The sequence below is a fragment of the Xiphophorus maculatus genome, chromosome 17, assembly GCF_002775205.1.
Source record: "Xiphophorus maculatus strain JP 163 A chromosome 17, X_maculatus-5.0-male, whole genome shotgun sequence".
In the NCBI taxonomy this organism is placed as follows: domain Eukaryota; kingdom Metazoa; phylum Chordata; class Actinopteri; order Cyprinodontiformes; family Poeciliidae; genus Xiphophorus; species Xiphophorus maculatus.
Window position 1 is genome coordinate 14,098,083 of NC_036459.1, and position 26,880 is coordinate 14,124,962.

The following is a 26,880-nucleotide window of genomic DNA, read 5'->3' on the forward strand; positions in this document are numbered from 1 at the left end:
TACCTTTGACACAGCATGAAAGCACAAATTGAAACTGCAGAAGGGTAAACACACTTCTCACCCGACATTTCCTCAAGTACGCGTAGAAGCGTCACGCGCAAGCCTCCCCCCAGCCTCCCCGTGGTCATGTAATCAATACTCAGGAGTATGAATAAAATGGACAGGAGGTTCTGGCTCTAGTCCTTTAAATCAACGCTCTTTGAGATTGTTTATCCCGATGAATCCTGCTGTAAGCTCAGCGTTGGATCATCTAAGGGGCGGGACGCGCTTTTCTTTGAGAGGGGCCTGTGATGGACATGTTGCCAGTGTAGCAAGAACAGGCCCAACAAAATCTGCCCTCCCTTGGACGAAAATGCTGATCTGAGGGTATCTTTCTCCTCACCGACTGACAAGCCGATAGACAAATGGCCACTAGACTCTAACCTCTCAAACAACCAGCCCTCCTCCCTCTTTTTGTCCTCCAGTCTTTTCCCTTCATTCAGTATATATATGTGCCTGCACCCACATGACTAATTCATACAGCTCAGCTTCATCAGAGCGCAGTGACCAGAACAGATTCCCTGGCTGGAGGGTGAGGTTTTAATTAAAGATCCAGCTGCAGTAACAAAAACCATCCAATCCCTTCTGCAGTTTGCACCGTCTTTCCGGGAACAGAGCAATCCGACTAAGTTTTACTGATTGGTGTTGCAGTAAACTGCACTGGTTTTACATTTTTTATCATTTGCATCTGTGTTAGGTTAATGTGCCCTGCAGATGTAAGACATGGCGTTGCGTGTTCAAGGTTTTACAGAGCGGTTTTAAATCTTTGTCCTCAAGCTTGGATTTGCAGGGCCTTGGGGACTTTAACACGGTACTTCATGGGTGGAAGAGAGGGAATGAAGTGTGTAAGGGCCATGTCTTCTTTGACATCCCTATTTCCGAAGGCCACTGAATCTCTCCTGTAAAAAAAAAAAAAAAGCCTGCACCCGCAGAGCATCCACACACGGCCGCCTTTTTATTAGTCTCCCGTTTCAACTGCTGCCATTTTCTCTTTTTATTGTCCCACGGCACTGCCAAAGCAGAATCGATAGAACTTTAGGAAAACTGGGTGCAATAGTGCACACTCTTTACTGTCCCACAATCAATAGGAGCTGTGAAAAACAGATCCGTGAACACACACTGAAGATTTCAACACAGAGGACCCGTGATTGAGGACACAGGGGCGCGGGGGAGATGTTTAGCCCGGTTTAGATTACGCTGAAAAACCACCACAGGTTTCTGCCCCAACTGTGATTGATTCATCAAAGTGATTTAATTAACAAACCCTTTAACTAATGAATCATTAAGGTATTGATTAATGTGCATCGTCCATATAGATTGCAGCTGATACAGGCCATTACAGATAAATTGTGCTCAATTTGAAGCAGGTTACAGCAGATTACATGTGGGAAAAATGCTTACCTACGTGCTTCAGTGCTGCAAGGGGCCCCGAATACACCGAGGACTTTGCCGAGTAAAACACGGAGATTGTGACATTGCGACTGCCTTTTAACGACACCGCCTGAAGTGCGTTCAGCATTCTGCAACTGTGGCACAAACTAAATTAATATTCAGGGGAGAAAAAAAAGAGAAAAAACAAAGACATGGCAACCGCAGATGGCACGATAAAATTAAATAGCTGAACCGAAATCTCTACAGCAGAGGAAAAGGAAGGCAAAACAGAGTGTCGTCGCAAGAAAAAATAGCAACAACTGTCAGCACAATCAGAACTTAGGAGATTTTGAATCTGCTTTTACAATTTGAGAACTCTAGTCTGTCTGGTCGTAAATCCCTCAGGAAAGCATGGCAACGGTGTTGTTCAAGCAGTTGAGTCTTCAATGAAGTTGTTTCCCATTTGCGGGAAGCAACGAAAGGGGAGCAGTTCATTTTCTGGATGGGACCCTGCTTTCAGCTGAAGTCTTTGGGAAAGGTGACCTGATTAGGAACAGTTTCAAAAGGAGCAAGATGATCAAAGCATGTCAAGAAACTGGCAGAATGTTCCGACTATATCGCTGAAATGTTTGGCATTTGGCTTTTTAGAGGCAAAGGAATGTACCGTTCAATGGGGGTTATGCTCGGGAGTCGAAACATGAGGTGCCTTCCGTTTTAGCTTGCTTTCTCCACAGGCCACAAATGTTCAGCACATGACACCTAGCATTTACCATCGCTTGACCTAAATCTGCCTGAGGCGGCAGCTCTGAGCTGTGCAACCATGCCAAAGGACGTCATTCCAACCCTTAGCGTCTCTCTCTTCTTATTTTTTTTTTTTAAAAAAGGATTCCCGGGATAAATTTAAATGAAAACACATTTAAGCTGCCAGAAGTCAGGTGTAGTGTGAGGAAGCACAAAATCTATTTTAGCCCGGCTCACTTTGGTTAACCCTGTGGTTGTACCTGGAGTTAATTACCTCCACTGGTAGAACACAACTTTGGTCTGCCTGGTAAGCCAAACACTGAAAATAGACATTTTTTCCCCCAGGCCTAATTTCAAGGTACTTGCAGTTAAACTGTTTTCAAAATTATTTTTAATAGATTTGGCAGAAATTAGTAAAATTACTGTTGACACGACTGTTGAAAAGAGCCAACTGTTTTCCAAAGAAGCATTCTAACAGAGCAGAGCAATCGATTCAAAATTACTTGGCTAGTCCAGCTGTATCAGCCTTCCTCTTATCCAAAGTAGGAAAAGATTAGTGCATGCAACATGAAATATTGGGATGTAATAAAGAAAGTTGCACTCATCAAGGGGGGATGACACTAACTCAATGTTATTTTCCAAAAATGTTTTAATCTAAGTTGATTCTCTATTTGTTCATTCATTTGTAATGAAGCTAACATGCAAAATTTGTTTAAAAAAAAAAAAGAACCCCAAAAAGTTTTTTTTCCTCATGTGATCTATCCACACAATTTGAAAATGAATAACACTTTGTAGCTGCTTCCTTGGTTGAAGTTTTCTGCCCTTCATTGTTGTCCCTCCAATGTGTGAAAATGACAGAAATCGGCAACCAAATAGTATCCTCCGCTGTGCCCCAGTGTGTTTTTTGCCCCGAGTCTCATGGCCAGTTGATCTGACAGACTGTCTTTCACCACTACATTCTACCCTCAAGCAGCAAAGCCAGACGACTTAGCCTTACATAAGACAAACTTTGTGCCGTCACTACCTGTCTTGGAAGCTAAGAGTTGTAGTGGTTTGACTTCAACCCTCCGTACCACTGCGACACTCAAAAATAAAATCTTACATAGATAGCCAGAAGGTGCTTAGGGTTATATATGTCCCTTTATTGTGTTTATTATTTGGGTCACCAACTAGTGATATTCGATAGGGTTTCATTGACTTAAGGGTATCTTGTTTATGACTAATAAGGCATTGTTTACAGAAAGTGGACAAAGAGTCTGATGGAGAGACGGAGAAGAACAAAGGTATAGAAAGCAAAAACTGCTGATGGGTTTTTGTCTAGTCACTACATTTTGCAGTGATAATTTACTTCATAATTATTAGTTAAAACGGAACAATTTGAATGCTACCAGCTTCAGTATATGAGGTGGGCAGAACCGCATTAATAACTTTTTTATTATTTAAAACAAAAACAGCTATAAACCTCAGAGGACGTAGGGGGCAGGGATTCGAGAATACTGACTTTCAAGCCTCTGATTACAGGAGTCTTGAAGTTTAATCCAATGCTGAACAATTGCCATTAAGAGAACATTTATGTCAAACACAGTCCAAAGCGGCCACATTTTTCTTTTACTAAAAAAGAACCAGAATCCACAGAACTTTGAAAGGCATGTGCCCCTTTCAGTTGCGATTGCAACGCCCACGCTGCCTCAACGAGTCTATTTCGGTGAGTAACAACTCAAATTTCACTTAGATTGGCCTCAATTCGTGAGCAAAGAGGAACAATTCGCCGAGCTTGTCAGGCTTTCCATTACCATGTGACAAATACCTCGACCAATGAAGAGCAAAATGGGATTTGCTCCATTGACTGAATTATTGAAATGGACAGCTTGAGAGAATTATGGTTCAAAATCCCTTCACATTTCAAGACCATACTGTTCCTCTTATCCTCATCCACTATCTCTGCATTTCATGATTGTCTCTCGACAAGATTTGCACCATGTGCAGGAGCTGATTTGATGAGACTCAACACCTGTCTTTTTTTCTTTCCCACAGCCAATACCCCATTACGACGTATCTTTAGCTCACTAGTCCTGTCTTTGCTAGTTTGAAAATAACTCAGCTGTTGACGGGCTACCATCTGATAACACACCACCCACACACATGCATCTGTACGCTCACCTACATGCATGAGAAACACAGCAGGGGCGATCAATCTGTGACATAGCAAAGAGGAAACTAAAAATACATTTGCTTTTCTCCATTTTTGTTCCAATTCACAAAGGAGACACTAGCGTCGGACAATCGGGATGTTCTTCAAAAAGGGATGTGTGAGAAAAGACTAAAAGGGGTCTGTTCTTTGGGCCTCTTGTGCATGTCTTTTATTATTCTCGTCCCCAAAAGACTGTCACTAATGCAGTCTTTTGAATTCATTTTATCAGTTCGCATTATTAGGCCTCACAGCCAGCTTTGACCTTGCTCATTCTTGCAGCCTAAAGTGTGCATTTTCTCAACCCTCCTTTATGTGACTCATCTCCATCTCTCTCCACTGGATTTCAATAAGGGCCATGCTGAAAACCACATTGAAGATAAAACTCCGTGATTTTTTTTTTTGTTGTGCTGTACAGTGACCAGCAGCTTTTCCCCCCCAAAGTTGAAAGCTATTTGATGTCTCGTCAGAAAGCAAAGAAATGCAAGCTTAAGGGGAAAAAACCCTTGGTGTAAAAGCACAACATGATACAGACAAACAACTCAGCACTCAAGGTCAAAAATATTGCATTGCCTGTCAACAAACTCAGCAATGCTGATGGTCTGAATCTAATGAGCACCCGTCACATTTACAAAGCCATGGGCAGCACTTTTTGTACTGCACCATGGTCACAAAGCAGTCTTCCTGACCTCTGAGTAAAACACCAAAATGATCTTGTATCTGATTTTGCCTCTGCCATCGCTACATCCTATCTTCAAACCGCAAAGCCGAGCAAACTTTACCCAAGTCAGCTTTCACGTTGCTGGAACTACCTCACCTTGTGGCTCAAACATCCAACTGCAACTGGCTGACCAACACTCTTGGTGCCTTGCTCCTTTGAGATATATTAGATGCGGAAAGAAGGCATCTAAGACGTGGATTGAAGTGTTCTTTGAAAAATGCTAGATTATAAATGTCCTTTTATTAGTCAGATTTCAGTCCCTGCATGATGGATTAAGGAGCTACATACCTGCTTTTCAGGTATGTAGCTGAAATTACGTTATGTTATGTTGCAAATTACAACATAATTTGCAAAAGACACGTGCTCAATATCAATAACAAATGCGTACGATAGAATATCCATCATTTCAGTGAACTGCGATCCAGAACCGCACAGCTTTCTGGGGGTTGTAGGCAGAGGAATGGATTTAGCCACTTAATGTCTCACGGCCAGCTAAGTCAAGTGGGTGGCATCAACAAACTTACAGTTGCTAAGCTAGCAACAACCTATTGAGAAACTTTCACAGTAGCAGTATCATCACCATGGCCTATTACAAAAAATAAAAAAGATCTAAATGAAGTGAAGGGAGAAACTTAGTAAAACAGATTGAGAGGAAATTGTGAATAAAAGAGGAAATGCCACACCACCAGTTTGGCTGTATTTTAGATGTTTCAATCTATAAAACAAATCAACTATCGGTAGACTGATAAACTCTTGTATCGCGATATATTTTTCAACCATATCCCCCAGCCCTACTTGTTTTCATTGGCTTATTTAAATAGACTCAGGTGCAATTTGTTCTAAAATAAAGTAATACCAACCAAACATCTAAAGCTTAAAACGCTAAGCGATCCCAAGGGCATCAAAGGACACATTGCACATTGTCACCATGTTGTTTCACCTCAAGTGTTGTGGGCCGCTATTTTTAAAGACTATCATCGCTACACCGTGCTCTGAAGTCAACTGATTCAACCTTTGTAGCATTGTCAATATCTTTCTTGTCATTGGAAAAGCCAGTTTTTCACTTCTAGCCTGATGCACAGGTCTAATAAAATGGAAGGGTACTACCCCAATCCTTTCATACTTAATGTCTTTTTGAAAGAAAGGGATTCTTTTAAGGTCTAACAGCCGTTATAGCGATAAGGATATGGGGGCCATTCTTGTGTTTAAAGAGTCTCAACAAGAACCCAATTTCTAGGATCATCACAGGCTTTCACTGATGCAATATTTGATGATGAATATGCTGATATATGCCGATATATGATGATGAATGAGATGGGCTTACTTTGAGGGAACGGTCTGTCTACAGCCAAGATGTAGCTTCATAGATAGAATACACTGACTTGGTTGTTGAACAATAGCACGTTTTACGTTAGTTTTACTTTGTACCTGAACAAAACTGTTACAAAACCTATATGGAAACAGACCAGACAAAAACAAACACACATACAGTTCTAAACACACAGAAACGTTTCCAAATCTGGTGATGAGAATTCAGGGAAGCATCCTGACATTTTTTTTTTTTTACAAATCTGCAAAGGCAACAACTGTTTGGTTTTGCCTCCATTTTTCTATGCCTTAAGCCCCCTTTTTTTAAAGTAAAATCCAAAGCGTTTGCCTGAATATGACCTGAATATCTGCATTATACTGGAGGCGGTAGACTGGACGGCACATCATCTCAAGTCAAGCTTTTCAAAAATTCCACAAAAGAAACCCATGACTGTTCCCTGTAACAGATTGCTTGCCCTCTGGGTGTGCTTCCATAGAGGGAATAATAAGTGGAGTTATTTTTCGGGGATTCTTTTTAGCAAGCTTTACACTGTACAGTAATTCCTCAGCTTTGCGACGTCAGACTTCCATAAGGAGCAAGTGAGCTCAAACCTCTGGCAGGAAGATCTCCCCACAGACAGATGTGATTTGTATTTATTGTGCCGCATTGTAGGTGGAATTAATGACTGGTTGCAGGGAATAATCTGCCAGGCGGAAACATCAGTCAAGTTGTGACTCATTAAACCACATGCCATTCACAGTTGAATGTCAGCAAATGACACTCCATTAATTATCCGATTCCCTCCACAAAAAAAAAGAAGAAAATAAATAAAGGGGACTGAACTGCGCAACCATGCTGTGACCATGTCTGCCAGGCCCAAGTGGACGGGGACGTGAATGACGGAAATAAATATTTGGGTGGTAGAAAGAGGTGAGAAAACACAATAGAGGGTGAACATAAGTACATTAAAATCGCTTGACCTCAATGTTACCCTAAAGCTAGACTCTAGTGCCATCTATTGAAAACGGTTGTGAAGTTTATTGGGCTTCGTTATGAATTCATCCCCAAATTATTCAACGCTTAAAAAACGTGGCGGATTACTTGTTGATGAGGCATGCTTTTTTCTTTCTTTCTTTATTTTTAAATCAAACAACCCCGAATCCCCAATGAGTTGATCGTTTTCAAAGCATAAAAAGCGCAAATCTGACTGCAGAGGACGTCGCACACTTTTTTTTTAAGTTAAAAAAAAGAAGAAGAAACAAATGCGCATGTAGGAGACAGACGAGAGCGTAATTAGTGAGCGGTTTACCTTCTTTGAGCAGGCGTGAGTGGATGAGGAGGATGAGAAAGCAGCAGATCGCCGCTCCGGTCAGTGCCCACGCAACTCGGAGCAGCTGCATCCTGGGCGTCTGTGGGAGAGGGGGCGGGGGGGACGGTTCGTCGCGGACCGACACAGCCGTGCAGCGGTAGTGTTGGCTGGGGTGGTAGTACAGCGGGAGGGTGGGGGCTAGGAGGTGGTGGTGGAGGGGGGATCAGCCCGCAGACACGCACCGGTTCCTTCTCAGCTGTCCGTGCAAGTCAACGTTCATCGTGCAGGAGATTAAAAAAAAAAAAGATCGTCCAGTTTTAGATGGGATTCCAGAAAAAAAAGGAGAGAAGAACTAAAAAGAAAACTGTATGATGCGCGCTAGTTTGCGTCAGAGCGGCTTCAAGAGGGGCGATTAACCCCCAATCAGTTGCTGAGCTGCTTGCATCTTCAATTCCTTAGTTTAAAAAAAAATCTTATTTAGATAATTCGCCTCTCTCATCGGATCGGGAAAGCGGGCTGCTCCCTCTTCGAGTGCGCACGGCGGCTCCACGGGCGATCATCACCGCTCTCCGCTGCATGTTACGCACATCTCTCCCGCTGCTGGAGAGGTAGAGGCGCACACTGCCAGCCAAAGTCGCCTCGCAGCCCCCCCTCCCTCTCTCCTTCCTCCCGCTCGCTTTTTTTCCGCTCTCTCTCTCTCTCTGGATCGGTCTCTTCTCTTCACCTCTCCCGCTCTCTTTCCCGTCAGATTCAACTCTTCACGTTTACGCACAGCAACGGCGAGGTCAACATCTCACCTGCATCATCTCCAACGGAGCATCAGAAGCTAAATTTCCCCCCACTTTTTTCTTTTGTTTTCCCTAAGAACAGGTTGTGCTAAAGCTTGGATCCCAGTAGTTACCAGCAGATATTTTGTGTGTGTATTCCTAAGAGGAAAAGAGGAAAAAGATCCCCCCTCTTCCCCCCACACACACCTCTCCTCTGCTTAGCTCCAGGTTACGTCACGACTTCTCCAAATAATTTCCTCCAGCTATAACGCAAGAAGATCGCGCATTTGGAGCGTTTCCTCCTATAGGGACTCAAAGGGATGTTTTGAACGTTCAAAAAAAAAAAAAAAGTTTTCCTATCTAAAGGTGATATTCTTGACTTTATTCAGGGATGATGCAGACCCGGAAGTAGGGGAATATGGCTTTGATTAACCCAGACTGAGAGACTCTTTTAAAATGACACCCATCACAAGTTACACACGTAGGATCAAAACACAGATCCAAAATCATGGATTGTAAGAACAGAGAACGGTTTGTGGATATTACAACACAATTTTGTGTGTTGTTTTTTTTTTAAACAGATCTGAAATATGTGGCAAGGATTTGTATTATTAAACCCTCTTTTCTTTCTGATTGTCAGAAATGAAACCATGCAAAAACAAATGTGTTTCTGTGAAGGCAGGTGTGTGAAACTTATTTTCATGTTGGGCAACATCAGGATGAATGTCCTTAAAGGGCCGGTTGTAGCAGAGAGTATTGATGAAATTACATATTGAACTCTCCAAATATCAATATCAATCGTTTTGAGTAAAGTTGAATATCTATTCACACTGATGAGTTTTGGCAGCAGTATGCAGACCAGAACTGCTTTGATTGGATTGACAAAATGATATTCATGCACACAACTATTATGTTGTATTCTTTTCATGTGGCCCTCTGGCGTGTAGAGCATCACGTGAAAAGTTACGGCGGGCCGTGTTTGGCCCCCGAGCCTCAAGTTTGACACATGTGCCTTAGAGAGTTTTATGAAATCTCGAGTAAAACAAACATTATTTAGAATAAAGATGAGTTTAAAGCAGCGTTAGATTGTTTTTTAAAAAAGATATCTCTAGAAGTTCAGTTTATCATCCAAAAACTAGAGAGTCTCCAGCTAAAGGAGAATATTAATCCAGGAGAATATCAAGAGATCCACAGCAACTCTGGAGGAGCTGCAGAGACAAAGAACTCAGGTGGGACAGGTATTAGTCACTTCATAAATATTATCCTAATGAAGGAGAGGCCAAATTAAAGCCATTGTTGAAAGAAAGTTAAAAAAAACAACTAACATAGCAATGTCATTAAGGTTGGCTGCCATAGATAGACCTAATTAGACGCTAATGGTCTCTGTGGGTCCAGACCGAGTGTGTATTTGACTTAGCCTCCTCCCCCCAACCTCCATTTGTTTGTATATGGCAAAGTTTGAACGTTCTCGCAGTGGACGGACGCATCAATTCGTCCGTCCACTGCAAAGGAAGGTAATTAACAGAGATGTAATCTCTGCGAGGATTTGGTGTGGAAAGACTCCGTGTTTGCTTGTGGCTTGTGTGGGAGTGAGAGCCTGACATTTACACATGCTGAGCCTATAGCAGCCCGGCTTCACTGGGAGAGCAACGAGCTATAAATATGACTTCATGCATGTGGAAAAAAATAAATAAATAATTTCTAATTAAGAGGGAGAGATGAGAGAAAGGAAACGGTTTGATTCTGCTCAGTAACTAATCGCAAGATTTCACAAAGTTGCCCTCTTTCAATAGTGACAAAATAGACACATGTCAGAAATTTTGTGCTATCTTGTCTTATAAAATGTTACCAAAAGAACTAATGGATGGAAGTAATCCTGATGATCCATAGCAAAGCACAAATTGTTTTAACAGAATATTCAAGTGATTCACAACTGACAGAAATCTGTTTTTAAAAGTAAGCAGAAGACAACAACACATGAATGGTAAATTCAAATTGTTAGCCAGCTGATGACGTCTAAAACTGTTTACACAAAACACTGCAGTACTGTGAACAGATATTTGCCCCCTTGCTGATTTTTTCATCTGATTTCGCTTTTTTTGCCACAGCTAAATGTTATAATACAAGACAAAGAATAAAATACAGAAAGCTGTCCCAGAGTGATATACTGTTACACAGCTGAACATTTTCCTTTGTGAGAACTAAACGTTCCCCACAAACGTAACAATTTGTATCAACCTTTGCAGCCAAAACAGGCATTAAGTGTTTCAGATTATTAAAACGGCGGGCTGGTTTACACAATTGTTTGAATTCAGTTACGTCAAATGAGTTTTTGTTATTATGAAGTATTTGTCGTGGATCACACCACGGCATCTCAATTGAATCTAAGCCCGGAAGTCAAAACCTTCATTTTGTCTTTGCTTTGTTCTTTAAAACAAATAAAGTATTTCAATTCAGAGGTGTACTTTTTGGTGTAAGTCTCAGAATTAACAGCTCTATCAAATACGGCAAGTCTTTCAAATGAAGTGGCCCCAACCATGACACCACCATCCCCATGTTTATCAGTATAATGCACCTTTTGAGATGTCACGGTAATTTTTGCTAAAAGTAACACTGTGCAGATGTTCAGTGTCTGCCTCATCAGCTCACTGAATGTGTTTTGCCAGAGGTTTAGTCACAGTGAAGATGTCTTTGACCAAAATGACATCATTGGTTTCATCTTGTAACTCTATGACCGTTGAATAATGAACTTAATTAAGACAAACCTGAACCTGTAATGCTTCAGATGTTTGTCTGGGTAGTTTTTTTTTTTTATCTTTGTACAAGGTTTTTAATTTGAAAATGGTTAAATTCTGAATCTATTTTCTTGCATAGAAAGATGAACATTTGCTCGGAGTCCTTGAGGAACAACCTGGCTAGACGTTGTAAAGTCGAGATGGCTCTTCTAAAAATTATTTACTAATTACACCTTATTCACCTTCAGTGCTTCCACGTCTCCTCTTACTTTCTCCTGCCGTACACCCGAGCCGTGTTCCTGTGCTTTTCCTTGCCAGGAGCCAGGAGAGGCGTTACTTTCTTTGTCCTTTGTGCAGGTCACTGGCTGTGTGCCAGCCAGAGCTCATGCCAATAAAAGCTGTGAGTAATGGCCTAAAACTTCTCCATTCACTGTGTTTCCCATTATTTCCCTCAGCCAATAAATCTGAAGGTCTTAATCAGGGGAAAAACCTGGAACACGCAGTCTGTGTCCTGCAGGGTGTCCAACAGCGAGATCCTTAATTTTTAATCGAAGATTTAAAAAAAAAAAAGAAAAACAGTTGAGGTGTCAGGGAGTCCCGTCATCCAAACCCCGCCAATGTGACTTTGTCCTCAGACAGGTGGCGGTAATATTGTTTAGGCAGATGAACACACTGCTGCTGTCAAGAAACAAAACTGCCTTTGGGCCTCTGAGATCAGCTCGTCTCTGCATAAAGTCCCCGAAGAACCTAATAAACTAATAATTGAATAAATGTTACAAAGACCCCCAATTACTGAGGAAAGAAGTCACAGCAGGGTGGAGCGCTCTACTGGGGCTCCAAGTGTAGCTAGTAAATCTTGGATGTCCATGAAAAAGGGACTCAGCATTCTCCTGCAAGTTTTAGCCAAAATTGATCATCTAAAAATAACCAGATGGAAGATAAACGTTCCTATAAACCAAAGCAGGAATATTTATTGCTCTCCCCAGTTACTTTCTTACTCTTTTAAGAATTTAAGTGCCTATAAATTTTGTAATGTTTGAAACTATATGGTCATCAAGAAAACATAAATGCCAAATTGCAATTATGTGGAGCTTACCAAGCGTAAAGTGACAAACTGAAAGTGTGTGCTTTGGCAAGGGAAAGCTAGGATTGACATTTTCAGCAACGATCACTTCAAGGTGGGTTTGGGCTGAAAGCAGGAATGAATGTGTTTAAGGGAGCATTCACACCAGCCCCGTTTAATCCACTTTAATCAAACTCTACCTCGTTTGCCTAAAAAGTCTGGGTTGTTTGGGGAGGTGTGAATGCGCAATCGAACTCTGGTCTACCTAAAAACCCTGGTTCGGTTGAAGTAAACTCTGGTGTGATTCGAATGCAAATGGAAATGCCACTTAGACTGGAGACCACTCCAAAAACAGGAAGTGAACTATAACGCGGCGCATTCTGGGCAAATTCAACCCAGAAAAACGCACAAGTCTACCGCTAGTTGGAAAAATGGCTTGTGGTCTTCTACCAGTGACAAAGGAGAAATCCTACAACTGCTAAAATCTGCCGCCACGCCATTTTTGTTTACATTTCATGAAGGAGGAAGCTGCGCTCATTTCTTCTTCAGAGGCTTTGGTGCTGTTTCCTTCAATGGTTGTTGGTGCATCGTCACAACAGGCGACAATGCACCAGGTGATGATGAATAGGTTTTTCAAAAGGTTTGGTTCATTTGAAACTGCACCAGCTGAAAATGTAACAAATGTTACAATTTTGGTCCCTAATCAAACCAAGTGCTGGACTATCAGGTGTGAAAACACCCTAAAAGCACCTCATATCAACTGTTAAGTATTTGTGATTCTATGGGTCTTTTTACTCTCCCAAGGGATTGGTACCCCCTTTTTGCTGTTCCCATGTGTTTAACAAGAGATCAGAATGGAATGAAAGGTTGAAATCTGCCCAACTCCGCTCCTTCACTTATTCACCAACTGAGGTCATGAAACCTCCACATTCACTGACTTGTATAAGACCACGGCTTCCTGGATTCAGAGTGTGATGCACTGGCGATGTATGGTTTGTGCAGCAGCTGGAGATATAAGCATGAGCAAGACTCCAATATCAGTTCCTACAACAAAAACAAGAAGGTGATATGTATATTTTAGATTTGGAACAAAAGTTGCATTGTTACACAGATTGTACGCCTACGTAGTTCTGAAAAAAAAAAAAAGAAAATGGCATAGGGACGCTCGGGGTGCTGATGTGTCGCCTACAGCTGATCAATTGTTAACAACTCGTCTTCGATCAAACCTCTACAACTTTAATCTACCACTGGATGAAATAATCCAAACTTGTGGAAGCCGATCAGCTCCATCATCCTAGTTTGAGTTATGCAACTACATTATGTAGAAGGCATTATGTAACTTGTGAATGAAATTCTATGACATGTTTTCTAGGTTAGAATAACTAATCTTGGTTTTGACTTCAGTTTTTGGATGTTTTACCTCTGCGAGAAGGCCGGAAGGCGCCAGAGGAATAAGACCGAGCATCTAAACCAGATCACAAACCCATTTTACTACATGACTGGCAGTGTGTTGCTCGTCTTACTGTCAATCATTTGATGCACACAGGAAAGAAAACCAAGATTCTCACAGGAAATAATCAATCAAGTTGCCTCACGTCAAACATCTGTCATTTTCATGTCTTTGTATATGAGAAACATATCTTAGGAGAGATGTCGGTTAATTATTCTGCGTGGTGTGTGTGTGTGTGTTCAATTGTCTGATATATCTTATCGGGGAACAAGACAAAAAGAATGAAATCTAAAGATAGAAAGATGAGCTCCAAAAGATACAACCGTAGAAGATGGCTTATTAAGTTCGGCGAAGGGTTTATTAGCTGCCTGACAGGAGATTCAAATATATAAAAGGAAAAATTTTGAAGAAGTGCACAGCACAAGTTTATTATGATTTCTTTCTCCACATTAAACCACAAATGGAAATAGATACTGAATAATCTGCAAGAAAGGCAGTTATTATATTGATTCATGCATACCTATCTGTGTAAACAACTTGTCTCCTTTCAACTAAAGCACTCTTTTCTCAGCTGGCATTAGCAAAAAAAAAAAAAAAGTGAACACATTCACTCATTTTCTTTTACTAAAGCTCATAGAAAATTATATTCTATCCAAGTATTTGCCAGTGGACATTTTCTGGGAATCCAGAGCCGAACTAGTCAGGATTTGGAACAAAATTTAGACCTTTCTGTGAGTAGTCTGCAGGTTCTCCTGGTTTATGGTTTCATTTTTCTAGCTAGTTGGGGTTCCTGTCAAACACATGAATGTAAGCTTAAACGGTTGGCTGCCATTCAAGTAAAAAGTTTAGATAGATTAAACTGAAACTCGAATATGCCATGAAACTTTCTCTAATACACAAATGCAAAAATTTTTACATGCATGTTAGATGGTTAAAACTTGGACACACAAATTTATCGCGATAAATGATAAACGATACAATAAATGCCCACCAATAATTAGATACAACGTAACTATTGACTTCAGGGGGGGAAAAAAATTCTGAATTCAGCCGCCCTCCTTCGTGATTCCATCCATTCTATGCAATGAAAGAGATCCACAGACAGCAAAACAACTTACAATAATGCAACCAGCACCTAATAGTCGCACAATGTTCTCTGCTGTAAAAGCATCACTTTATCTCTATGAAACATCTTCGTTGTTATTGTCAGAACCCTCCACAAGCACGTATATCACTTCACTATAAAAAGAAAAAGTAAAAAAAAAAAAAACAGAAAACACAAGCGAGAAAAGAAATGGATGGTACAGGATTTTATCCTATACTAATGTTTTACGTCTATAAAACGATGAACAGAAAGAGTTATAACTGTAGTAGGATTTTATTTACTCAACAACCACATGGATTTTGAGTGTGTTTATTTTTTTCCTACAAGTAAAGCACTCGAGAGGGAATCGACTTTGGAAATCTTGGACCACATGTGCTTTTTATGGAACCACATTATGGCCAGATAATGGGTGGATGAATGGTAATGGGCAGTCAGAGCCCCTATGTTATGTTTTCCTTTCTCATTGTAATGCAGACTATTGAAATACTTAAATCAGACATGTTTGTACTGTCAATACTGCCAGGGTCTAAACAGCTACATGTGTAGAAATGCAACATGAGATATCCAGATCTATGCTGTACAAAATAATGTACATTTTCAATAAATACTGGCAATATGTCCCTATTCATAACAAAGAACAAATGTTTGAACAGTAGAAGCACCAGAGAGTGCAATATGTACAGTGCAAGTTCAAAAATGTGGCTGGTGTTTATTTCTGATATTAAAAGGGAACATTTCAGTACAAAAATTACATTAAAATGATTTATATCTTATAGTGTTTTAGAAATATCTTAACTTCAAACACTGTTCAATAAATCATAACCGAGGCGGGGGGGGGGAAAGCATTGCGCAGCAAGGTTATCATAGTTCAGTTCACTTTCAAAGCACACAACTCAAGCGTAACGCTGACTTCATCATTTAAATATTGATCAACTATTGTAATGAAAACGTCATATTCAATCTGTTACCATGTAATGAAAAATCAATACTCTATCAGGATTAAATGAGCCACACTTTTCATGATATTCTGAATTGACTGAGAGAAAGTTAACAGATGCGGGTTTCAATTTTCATACCAATCTTTTATGTGTGAAACGTCTTCCTCAATCAGGACGGGGGGCTTCTGGCAAGGGAGGGAGGAGAAATATGTGCTTTTTTCTGCACCAGTATTTGCATATAGAAATCAAATTCAGAGGTAAAACATCAAATTTGTTTTGAAAAAACAAAACAAAAGAAAAACTATCTAAACCTTCCTTTTCTGGGCTAATAAATGGAGTAAGGGAAAGTGATATTTGTAAAAGCAGTATTTAAACATAATATAAGAGAGGTAATAACATTAAGAGTAATAGCAAAATGTAAGCATAAAGTAAAAATACATTTTTTAATGATTAATTAAAGCATATCTAGAGTCCACTACTCTAACTGAATGTCTCACCTGAGGAACAAATCTGAAATATATTTCTATTATAATAATAATCAAATTTCCTAAACATAAGAAAATTCTGTGTCGTGTTTTAATAGGAACCCGTTCAATCCATCAATCAAGTTTATTTGATTTATTTGTGCCGCACATTTCAGCATCAAGGCAGTTCAAATTGCTGTACATCATAAAAACTCAAAAACACAGTCAAAGACGACACAGTCAACAACTAAAACATAACATTTTGTCTGATGACATTATTACCCATCAGAATGTTTATCAGTGTTTCATTTAAAATGTCTCAAAAGAAACTCTAACCAGGTGTGTTTTAAGTCTGGATTTAAAGGAACTTTTGCAGTTTTCAGGAAGCTTGCTCCAGATTTGTGGTGCCTAGCAGCTGAATGCTGCTTCTCTGGTGTTCTGGTATTTTTTATTTTTTTTTTAAATAAAAATAGAAGGCTGCTTAAGTAACACAAAATATGACTTTCTTGCATATCAGGTTATCTTTAGAGTAGCTGATTGATGATTTCCAACCTTGTTTTTTGTGGGAGCATATAGACAAAACCCAAGAAGGAACCCAAAAGATGATCTTTTTTTTTCAGTGAGTTATAATGGTCCAATGAGACAAAGTAGTGTTGATAAACATAATATTTTAATCGAGCAGTTTCCAGACAAGCTCACCCACTTGTATAGTATGTACAGTCAAGGGATTGATATCTATAAAATTACATTTTGTTTGTATTTTGATGTATTAGTCTTAGAAATAAAAGCTAAGTTTACCTATTTCATTGCGCTGCGGAGCGTATTTAAAAATAATTGATGAACCTCCTGCCTCATGTCTACCCGGAGCGAAAAGCAACATGATGAAAAATTGAAAAAAGCAGCAATAGCATTACAGCAGGAGGATCTCTGTCGGCTTCGCTGGCCAAAACAAAATATTCCATTTTGAAAACAGTGTGGATGATGATAATATTTAGCAGCAGCATTGTCTGGCACAAGATAAAAATAAATAAAGAAAGAAAGAAAAAGAAAAGAACAGTCCTCTTTCTCCAGATTGCTGTAACCTTGAGTAACCCTGTCACAAGTGAATTCATCTTTGAGGGAACAGAAATGCTACATTCGAAAGAAAAAAAAAACATGTAATTATTAGATGGCTGCAAACAGACAGAGAGAAATAAAAAAAAAAAGTGAAATAGAGACATAATGGAGCCCAGTAGTCGAAGAGTAGGTGAAGGGGTGAGACGTGAGAAAACTAATTTTCATCTCTTGGGGCGTCAGGGGAGACAGCTTATAGAGTGACACCAAGATGATTCACAGTTTTTTAGCAGTGCTCCTGTAAAAAAAAAGTCAGACTAGCAGTGGCTGTTTGTCACAGCAGACGACTGATGGACAACTGCTGCAAACGCAGGCTTTTAGGTTAAGCTGGTTTAAAAATAGGCACAATAACATGGCAACCCTTTTAAACTAGGTCTGCACATAACCCATTACGTGGTACATTTGTCAATTTTAGGTTAAGCAAACACAAAATTAAATTAAATTAATGGCAAATCCATGTTTTGAACTTATTTTGACAGACCAATTGTTACACTGATGATACAAACTACAACATTTCAGCCCATACAACAATTTACATGCAGATTTATTTTTAGCTTAATCTGGAAGATGTCATGATTCACTGATTGGCGTACCAACATTTAAAGTGTACTTACTAAAGACATTTACCTGGTGTTGTATTCTACTGTATTTTTTTTTTAAGAAACCAGCAAGCATTCCGAAGTGGGCAAATTGCGACACATTTGGCTTTCCATTTACAATGGAAACAATGTACTTTAATACATAGTTGAATAAAAACAACCTGGTCAGTCTTTTAGCTCCTTCAAGTTGTCTTTGGATATTCATCATAGGAGTTGTTGAATTGCTTTGGTGTGGAGTGCACCTTGGATATTGTACTCAAATTTTAGATGTGACAGTGAACACAAAGAAATTAAAAACATATTTAGCCATCATACATTTGTATATAATTCATGATCCAAATTTAAACTGAAGGGCCTAAGGAAAAACAGTTTGATAGAAAAGGACAAATTAGCAAAAAAAAGTAAATGTCTGCATTAAAGACTGGCAAACACATTGCACGATTAGCACCATTTTAATGTATTATTCACGCTAAAAACGCATGTTCGTTTGATTCCAAGGTGCCCTGTAAAAACCCATTCACGCGTGGGGAAAACACGGCAAGCCTCCACAAAAATGCACCGCCTAAGATTTGAACTGGCAACCGTGTAGCTCTAAGGCAGCATTGTTAACCACAGGAGTCATCGTGCTGCTCAAGGGTAAAATAAATAAAAGAATACAAGAAAAAGGCTCAAAGACGGAGCGCCATTCCCCGGCCTCTGCAGGGTTCAAACTCTCTCTGCCAGCACTAAACAGACAAGGGGATCAGTCGCTGATTCCAACTTGGCTTTGTCTCTGTATACGGTGAAAATATGGCCAGGAATCCCATTATCCCCGGCTACAGAGATGTAGCGGCTCCACCTTCATATCTTATTCCACAGCACAGAAGATGCGGTGCCACCTGCACTGCAATATACTGAAACTCTGGCTTTAAAAAAATCAAGGAAAAAAAAAGAAAATTCTCTAATTCCTGGGTTGTCAAGAGGCTATTTAGTTGAAGGGCAAACATAACAGTGAATGATACTCATTTCAAGCAGCAGCCAAAATCAGATTTTTTTTTGTATCTTTCTTTTGTTACTAATGACTACAAAAACACTGCAAAAAGGAGTCAAGAGTAAGTTTGGAAAGCCCAGAGAGACTCCGCTTGAAGTTTTTTTTTTTGCTGCATTTTTATGCTATTCCCACAAACTTTTTCTTATGTGTTTTAGAAGGATTTAAGCACAATGTAAAAGGTAGCCAATAGATTCACCTTATGTTGCAATTAAAATTGCAGGGATTTTAGGGATGTGTTAAGGGCTATTTATAAATTGCTCCAGTTGATTAGACAAACAACATAATTGGATAAAAAAAAGATTTTTTTTTTAGCGTACCGTTTCTTTTTGTACAACGGTCCCTTTAAAAGCTGAACCAGCGCGCTTTGGGCGGTCTGGTTTAAAGTGTGTGAAGTCGTGAGGAACTGGCAACCTGTCCAGGGTGAACCCCGCCTCTCACCCAATGACCACTGGAGTCAGACATTTTGGATTTGAAGCCAGACATGTGGATCAAAAACAAAACACGTCAGCCTGTCCCCGGTGTCTGAGATGCTTAATGCTAAAAAAGTACATGCAGCTTTCAGAATACGGTGCCTGGAAAGCTTTATGAGCAACTGATACAAAAAATGATTAAAAGTTATTGAATATATATCACCAAATATAAATACATGTCAATGATCTTTAAGTAGCTCTGCTAAAATAAAATATTATTGGTTTTGAGGATTGATTACTTTCTTTTTTTACTTACAAAGTATGTTTTTGGGAAAAAAACAACATTTTTATTTATTTTATTTTTGTGTTTTTCAGAGATTGTTGAAATACAATGCATCGCTGACTTTATGTTGTTGAAGATTTTTACATATGTATCTTTAAACTTACTTTGTCGCTTCCAGGGAAAAATTCAACAAGAAGTTACTTTATGTTTAGGCTAATTCACCGGTTAGTCCAATAGAAACATTGGTTTTTCAAACTAAGTGAATAATTATTTCAAATAATGAATATTTTTAGTGTTCGTTAAAATGACTGAGATTGAATTTTTTCCATATCCAAGCAGTGCCAGGTCATTTCCTGCCAGTTTTGCCTCGAAAAACATTTCTACTTGAATCGCTCCGTTCAGTTTTCCCTGCTGACCAGTTTCCCTGAAAAAAATAAAATAAAATAATTTCCACAACATAAAACTTTCACCATCATGTTGTATTTTGGGTTTTCTCCCACATGTTTTGAATGTGGGCAAAATAGAAAGTTACGTTTTGGTCTTATGTGGCCAAGATGCTTCTTCTAAATGCAATGTTCAATATTTATTCAGGAGTAAATATTCATGCTTTCTTATTCATAGACACATTTCAAAACCATAGACTGAACATGAAGTACAGAACATGAAGTTTGTCATTCTAATTCTATAAAACGTATTTCAATAAAACTGAAAGGGGAGCTAGTATTTATATATATATATATTTTTCTGACTGCATTTTTATTTCAACATGGGTTTCATGTCACTAACGGACACCGCACTCCGAGAAGCGAATTGATGACAACAGCTAGATCTGATTCCACACCACGGCTGCCCTTTGGGTCGCACAGCAGCAAAAGAAGATATGAGATTAGTTTTGGAAGGTGCTGGCAAGGGCCACATGTTTTCTTGTTGGCCCCTCACCATCTACAGCCTCTTGCTGTAATAAATAAATAAATTACACACACACATACATGTGTATATATATATATATATATATATATATATATATATATATATATATATATATATATATATATATATATATATGTGTGTGTGTGTGTGTGTGTGTGTGTGTGTAAAGAAGAGAATTCTCACAATTTTTATATCGACTTACCTCTTCCCTTTCACTCCACTCACCTGCCAGCACACTTAGATGTACAGGAGAGGAGGCACATAAGGTTGAATCCCGCATGAGTCAAAGGCAGCCTCAAACAAATTCATCATCATATTTCTCCTACACAGTCACACACACACACAAACAGCATGGGTGCTGTATTTATGGACACACACGCAAACACACACACACAGAGACATCAGCTCGATCTCTGATAATCATCTCCTTTTGTAGTTGCCAAGGGCACAAATGTCTGGTCTTGTTTTCACTGTAGGGGCTGATGCAGGAAAAGTCAAGGTGAAGTCAAACTGAAGTCAAATGTTTCAGTTTATGTGGTGCATAGAGATGTTCCGCTGTATGACACTACAGAGCAAAAACAGAGAGGTTTTATTTTATTTTTTAAACAAAAATATTTTTTAAAAGGTGCAATATGTATTATCTCCTTTATTTAGAACTGAACATGCTTACCTCATTGTGATCGTTAACTAAAAATACTGGTTAAAGCTGTAGCATCTAACTTATGTCTTTTTTTATAAATTTGTTAAAACTATCACCATGTCAGGACATGAGATATAATCTGTGAAAAGGTCAATCACTCCCACTTCTTCCCTGAGGTACTATGCCCCTCCCAACCAAAAACAACCCATCACAGCCAGGAGGAGGGTCTTTGCGTTGTCAATCATCCCCATGAATGCGCTGCTAAAGGTGCTAATGGCACAGAAACAACTCCCCATTACAGGAAAACCACTTTGCCATTATTGGTGGCCATGCTAACTACTCTTAGCATTCATGACAGGCTTTGCTGGTGCGGAGAAGCTGTATCTTAGCAGAAAGCAAGTGGGAGGAGAAATAGGGAGTGAGTGGCGCATACATGGAAATGATTGACAGCGCTAAGATCCTCCTCCTGGCTCTGATTGGTGGTTTCTAGTAAGCACTGGGAGAAGATAGAGAAGAGCTCATTTTTCAGATTATCTGTCTCATACCACTTACTGTCAGCACATAGTGACAGTTTCAACAAATATGTAAAAAAAACAAAAAAATTTTTTTTAAAGTTCCATATTGTACCTTTAAGCACACAGCAATTTGTAAATTGTTCCACATACAACACAATGCACTGAGAGTCAAGGAAATGTAAAAAAAAAAAAATCTGCATTAATGCAATATTTGTACAGCAAAATAAAGTTTATGCAAATAATGCAAAGAAAAACTGAACGTAAATCCACATGTTATTTTTTTTTGTGCCAATTTTGTTCTTGTGTCGTCTTATTCCACGGATCTTAAAGTGGAATCAGAAACATCTACAGTCAGTATAAGAAGGTCAAAGCTTCAAACATACCAAATATCTGTCTCAATTTGGGATTTGTAACTGGCAAATATGTACAGAGGAGTGTGTAGTTTATATGAATACAGGCCAAAAAACAAGAAAGCCAACTTTACTGCATGTGTGAGGAACGTAAACTCAAGTCGGAAGGTTGACGTGATTAGAGGAAGAAAAAAGGGGAAGGAAAATAGAGTGCACGTCATAAAAGCTTTCCGGAGAAGAGCGTTATCATGCAAAGCTCTGTCTCTGATCACTCATGTGTTTGCATTTAAAGTAGGCCCAAACTGCTCCGAGGGTGACGACAAGGTTTCACAGCAGCACAGAGCATTTACATATTTATTCCCCCAACAGTATTCTGCTTGCAAAAGCACATTTGAATTAAAAAAATAAATAAATACAATTTTTGTTATTTATTGATTGATTCAAGGCCCGTAAGCATAAAAGAATTACATAAAAATGGGTTGAGGTGTGTGCGTGTTTTTCTCTTTGTTTTTTTATGCGCTTTCTGAAGGCATTTCAACCAGCTCACGTCGTACAGTATAGTAAAAACAAATACTCCCTTCCGTCTTGGCGAAATCCCTTCAGAGACACTCCCGGAAACACAATGAAACCCTTCAGACTAATAATCCGTTGTTCGGATGTGGCCTCACACCCGAAAATTCCTCGCATACGCATCTTTCACAGTCTGCAGGCGGCTCAGTCAGTCCGGAGCAGTCAGAAAGGAGGAGATGGGAAAAAAGAGGAGGAAGATGAGGAGGGGGGGCGTGCTCCATCTGTGCAGGGGAAGTTGGGTGCCTGGCAGACTTTTCAGGCCACTCGGCCATCCACCCGTCCCTCATCGGTATTGCAAAACCCCATTGTTGCCTTAGCAACCCCTGTGTTTACCCCGTGTTCACCCCTTCTCTTTAGCATGGCGTTTTCACCATGCCTCCCCTTGGTGAGTGGAACGGAAGTGTGGCTGGCATTCGTGGTTGTTGTTTGATACAGTCAGCCGCATGATGCCCGAATGGCTGCTTGGCTGCCGTGCACAAGCACACACACACATACACACACACACATGCATGCAGGCAGCTTGTGCTGACTTCATACTCTGGAACTTGTTCAGCAGCAAGCTCTTTCACGGGGTTAAAAAGAGGTGGCATGAAAAAAAAACCTAACAAAAATTGATAAGAAGGGTGAATATGGTGACTGCTGTAGTGCCTCAAGTTATTCTTCTACACACTACATTATTACCTTTGTGAGATTGTGGTTCTGAATGTGTGGAGAACATCTCTTAAATGTTTGGGGATTTCATATTGTCCACAGAGTCTGGTGCATGCGTCGTAACGCAGGCTGTAGTTTTGAAACGTCTAAACCTGCAGTAGTGAATTCTATATTTTTTCTTTAAGGTGCAAAGTTTTCATAATATCCAACTTACCAATATACTAGTGTAAAAACATTGATTTTAAATGTGTGTGTTTTTTTTTCACAAAAAGTATCCAATAAATTGTTTATTTTTAAAATCTTTAAATACAAAAGCATTGTATTTTAGAGTTATTTTAGCACGTAATGTTTTGTCTAGTTTTTTTGTGCATGAGAATTATGTACATAAAAAAAAGACATGCAGTTTTTAATTTCACTAGCAATTCGTTCATCTAATTTAAATATGTGGAAAAACAACAATTTAAATGGTTAAAGATATTAAACATTGATGTTAAACACTGATGGCCAGCTTTTCCCAATGATTAATGAAGTGTTTACGAACACTACTGATTTCAAGCCTGGGTTGCCACAACCAACAGAAACCAATATAGATCTATTTCAGGAATACAACTAAATATGTTCCCTAAAATGCCAGTAACCACAACCAAAAGAGAGAAAAAACCCCAACATAATTCATCAAAGATTCAACAGTGCCACAAAAAAGTCAAGGCAGTGATCTATAACATGTTCCTGCTCTCAGTCCTAGGTACTTTCATCAAGCCTCCTTAGAATAAATCAATACCTTTGTTAAACATTTCATAATTTACTAGAGTTTTTATTATTGAAATGAGGCCAGGAGTAATTTTGACACATTGTGTTTCAACACTAAGTAACATAATGTTGAGCATTGACGGCCCTTTTCATAAATTTGAGTTAGAACAGATTGGTATGGGCACGGATCAGTGTGTTTAATGCTACTCTTGGCAGCGACAGTGTGAGTGTTGTCACTGGGAGCATTCTGCAAAGGTTTATGTACTTCACACAGCCGAAAGACGAGATGTGTGATGGTTTCAATGTCACCGAAAAACTGTTCTTATACAACTTTAACAAGCTAAAAGTCTTAATTAGCTTAAATTCTCTGGCAACCTGATCCCTAACACAATCCCAACATTGAAAATAACCCAATGTTGCCTCTAAATTGTAATCCCAGTTTTAATCCTTGATATTACAAGCTTTTTACTTCAGGCTTTGACTACGAGGAAGAGGCCAGTTGTAAGAGATGCAATCCTCAGGCTGCTTCATTGGTAATCCATCAGCACTTTGAAGACTTTTCAAGACATTTGCTCAGACAGACAGAAAAGCTGGCAAGGATCCACATGGATTCACACCTTGCGCCCTGGATCATAAATTACCTCATGGGCAGAATGTCTGACTGAGTGACTGCACATAAGAGACTATTACACAGCACCGCAGCGCCACTGGGGATTGTACTTTACCATGTTCTTTTCACATCACCCTTCACAACTCATAGATGTGCCTTGTGCAGCTGTCAGACAACACTGCCACGGAGGTGTGTTTTAGGGTGGACAGTGGGCCTGGTGGGTGGTTTAAAGACCTGTGGCTGGAAGCATCAAAGACAAAGCAGGATCATAGGTAGATTGAGACAACTCCTCTTATGGATGCAGATGTAGGGCTTGTACATCAAGCTAATGTAACAGATTGGATCTGAGCTTGGTTTGCATATGCTTTTCCAGTCTGCGGTTGCCAACTCTCTGATCTACGCTGCCGTATGACAACGGGGCAAAGTTAAAAGGAACGCTGCTTGACAGCTGTACAAGCAAGACACGATAGAGGTGAAATCTCTCTCAATGGTGATGGGAAGGAACAAGTGTGAAACTTTGGCTTCTTTCAAAGCTCTCCTGCCAACCTCCAGGCAACTCCGATTCCTAACAAATGATTCAATATGCCCCGCTCGCTTTCCACAAAAGAAAAAGGTTATCTTTCCTTTTCACGATACAATTTGGTCTTCTAATGACATCTGTTACCATTTTATGCTGATGACATTAACATTGAATACAATTTTGTACCAGTTTAAGATGTTATTGAAATGGCTTTGGCCAGGTTTTTCAAATTCCAGTAAAAAGGAGGTAAGAATTGTAGAACAAGCTGAAATTCACTCGATCATTAGCCAAGCAATTCCCTTCTTTTGCACATCCATGAAGTCCAGTGTTGTCTTTTTCTAATTTAGTGGAAGACGTTGAATACCTTTCGCCTATATCTATGGATCACAAATTCTGATTGACAAGTTGGATACCTTTGCTGATAAGGTCCTTATGGAAGAGGATAAGGTTTTATCCTCAAAGAATATTTGAGGATAAAACCTCAATAAGTTGGTTGCAACTTATTGCAACCAAACATGCAAACATGCAATAAGTTTGGAGCAATAAGTTGCTCCAGGAAAATGACAGGAGGTCAAGGCCACAGAACTCCTCAGATACAAATCCTATTGAGAAACTCGGATGCATTGGATCAAACCAGAGGCCAAACTTATGGCCAACAGGAGCAGATGGATCTACCGCCAGCAGAACAAGAGTCCACATGAAACCACACATTTTTTTTTTTTTTTTTCCATACTCTCAAGGTTATTAGTTTTTGACTCACACATTTACAAGCAGCTGGTTGGGCTGCAATGAAGCTAATGAAAGGTACGTGAGAGCCATGTAGAAAAGTGAGGAAACAATAATCACAACACAATCTGATCATTTAATATTAGTACAAAAACCTTTGCTTTATAAAAATAACACTTTTGCTGCTGCTTAGATTCTTTCATGCCTGTTTTTCTCATGTGGCTTGCAGATAGTCTCCACAGTGCATTTGCTTCAGATTGCCTTCAGCTAATATAGAGAGTAGAATGTACGGGACTGTCATAAGCAAATTGAAAATAAGAAACTCCCTAAATGTACTGTAGCTAGCTCCAAGACAACAAGGGGAGGTAGCTGGAGGTGAAGGAGGTTTGAGGAAAAAAGTCTCAGTTAAAACTCAATATGGGGTTGAAAGTCTTTTATCTCTGATTTGCTTCTGATTTCTGACTCCAAAACTTTATTATTTCAACTTAACCGTCTTAAACCTAACCAATGTGATGTCAAATTAATGTGCTTCCTTATTTGTGTGATTGGTAAATTCTGTCTTACACTGGAGCTAACAACTTATAGCCACAAATGTTTCAAGCTTCATGAAGTTTATATGAACCTCTGTTGTTTATTCCTTATAGGATTGGAGTAAATTTTAATTATGGCAAGTCACTAAATATGACTTTTATACATTCATGAAATAACTTGCATTTTCTGAAACATCAACCCAGTCACTTCTTTGAGAAATTATTTGCGAGAATGTCACAATGTACATTTGGGTTGTCATTGGTATAAATGGAGTGGATTTCACAGTTTACCATTTCCACTGGTACAGTGCCTTTGCCACTGTGTTGTTTATGTTTTGCCCTTTTCTCATACCTGATAACCAACTTCTTTTCATGGGCTGAAAATTCAGTTCTCCATACAGAGTTTGAAGGCATCTCTCGGTTGATGAGTATGTACTTACTGAAGCTATCAGA

At 39.4% G+C, this 26,880-nt stretch overlaps 1 protein-coding gene across 2 annotated transcripts in view; it reads right to left on the reverse strand.

Annotated features, from left to right (window-relative positions):
* Positions 1–26,880, reverse strand: part of fam19a5 (family with sequence similarity 19 member A5, C-C motif chemokine like) — a 154,500-nt gene that overhangs the window by 98,242 nt on the left and 29,378 nt on the right. The window contains exon 1 of one of the 2 annotated variants that reach the window (XM_023349798.1): positions 7,679–8,324. The exons of the other annotated variant lie outside the window; for it this stretch is intronic. Coding sequence (XP_023205566.1) covers positions 7,679–7,769 — 91 coding nt within the window. The 5' untranslated portion in view covers positions 7,770–8,324. Of the gene's footprint in view, positions 1–7,678; positions 8,325–26,880 lie in introns of those variants that run through there. 2 annotated transcript variants of the gene reach the window in all.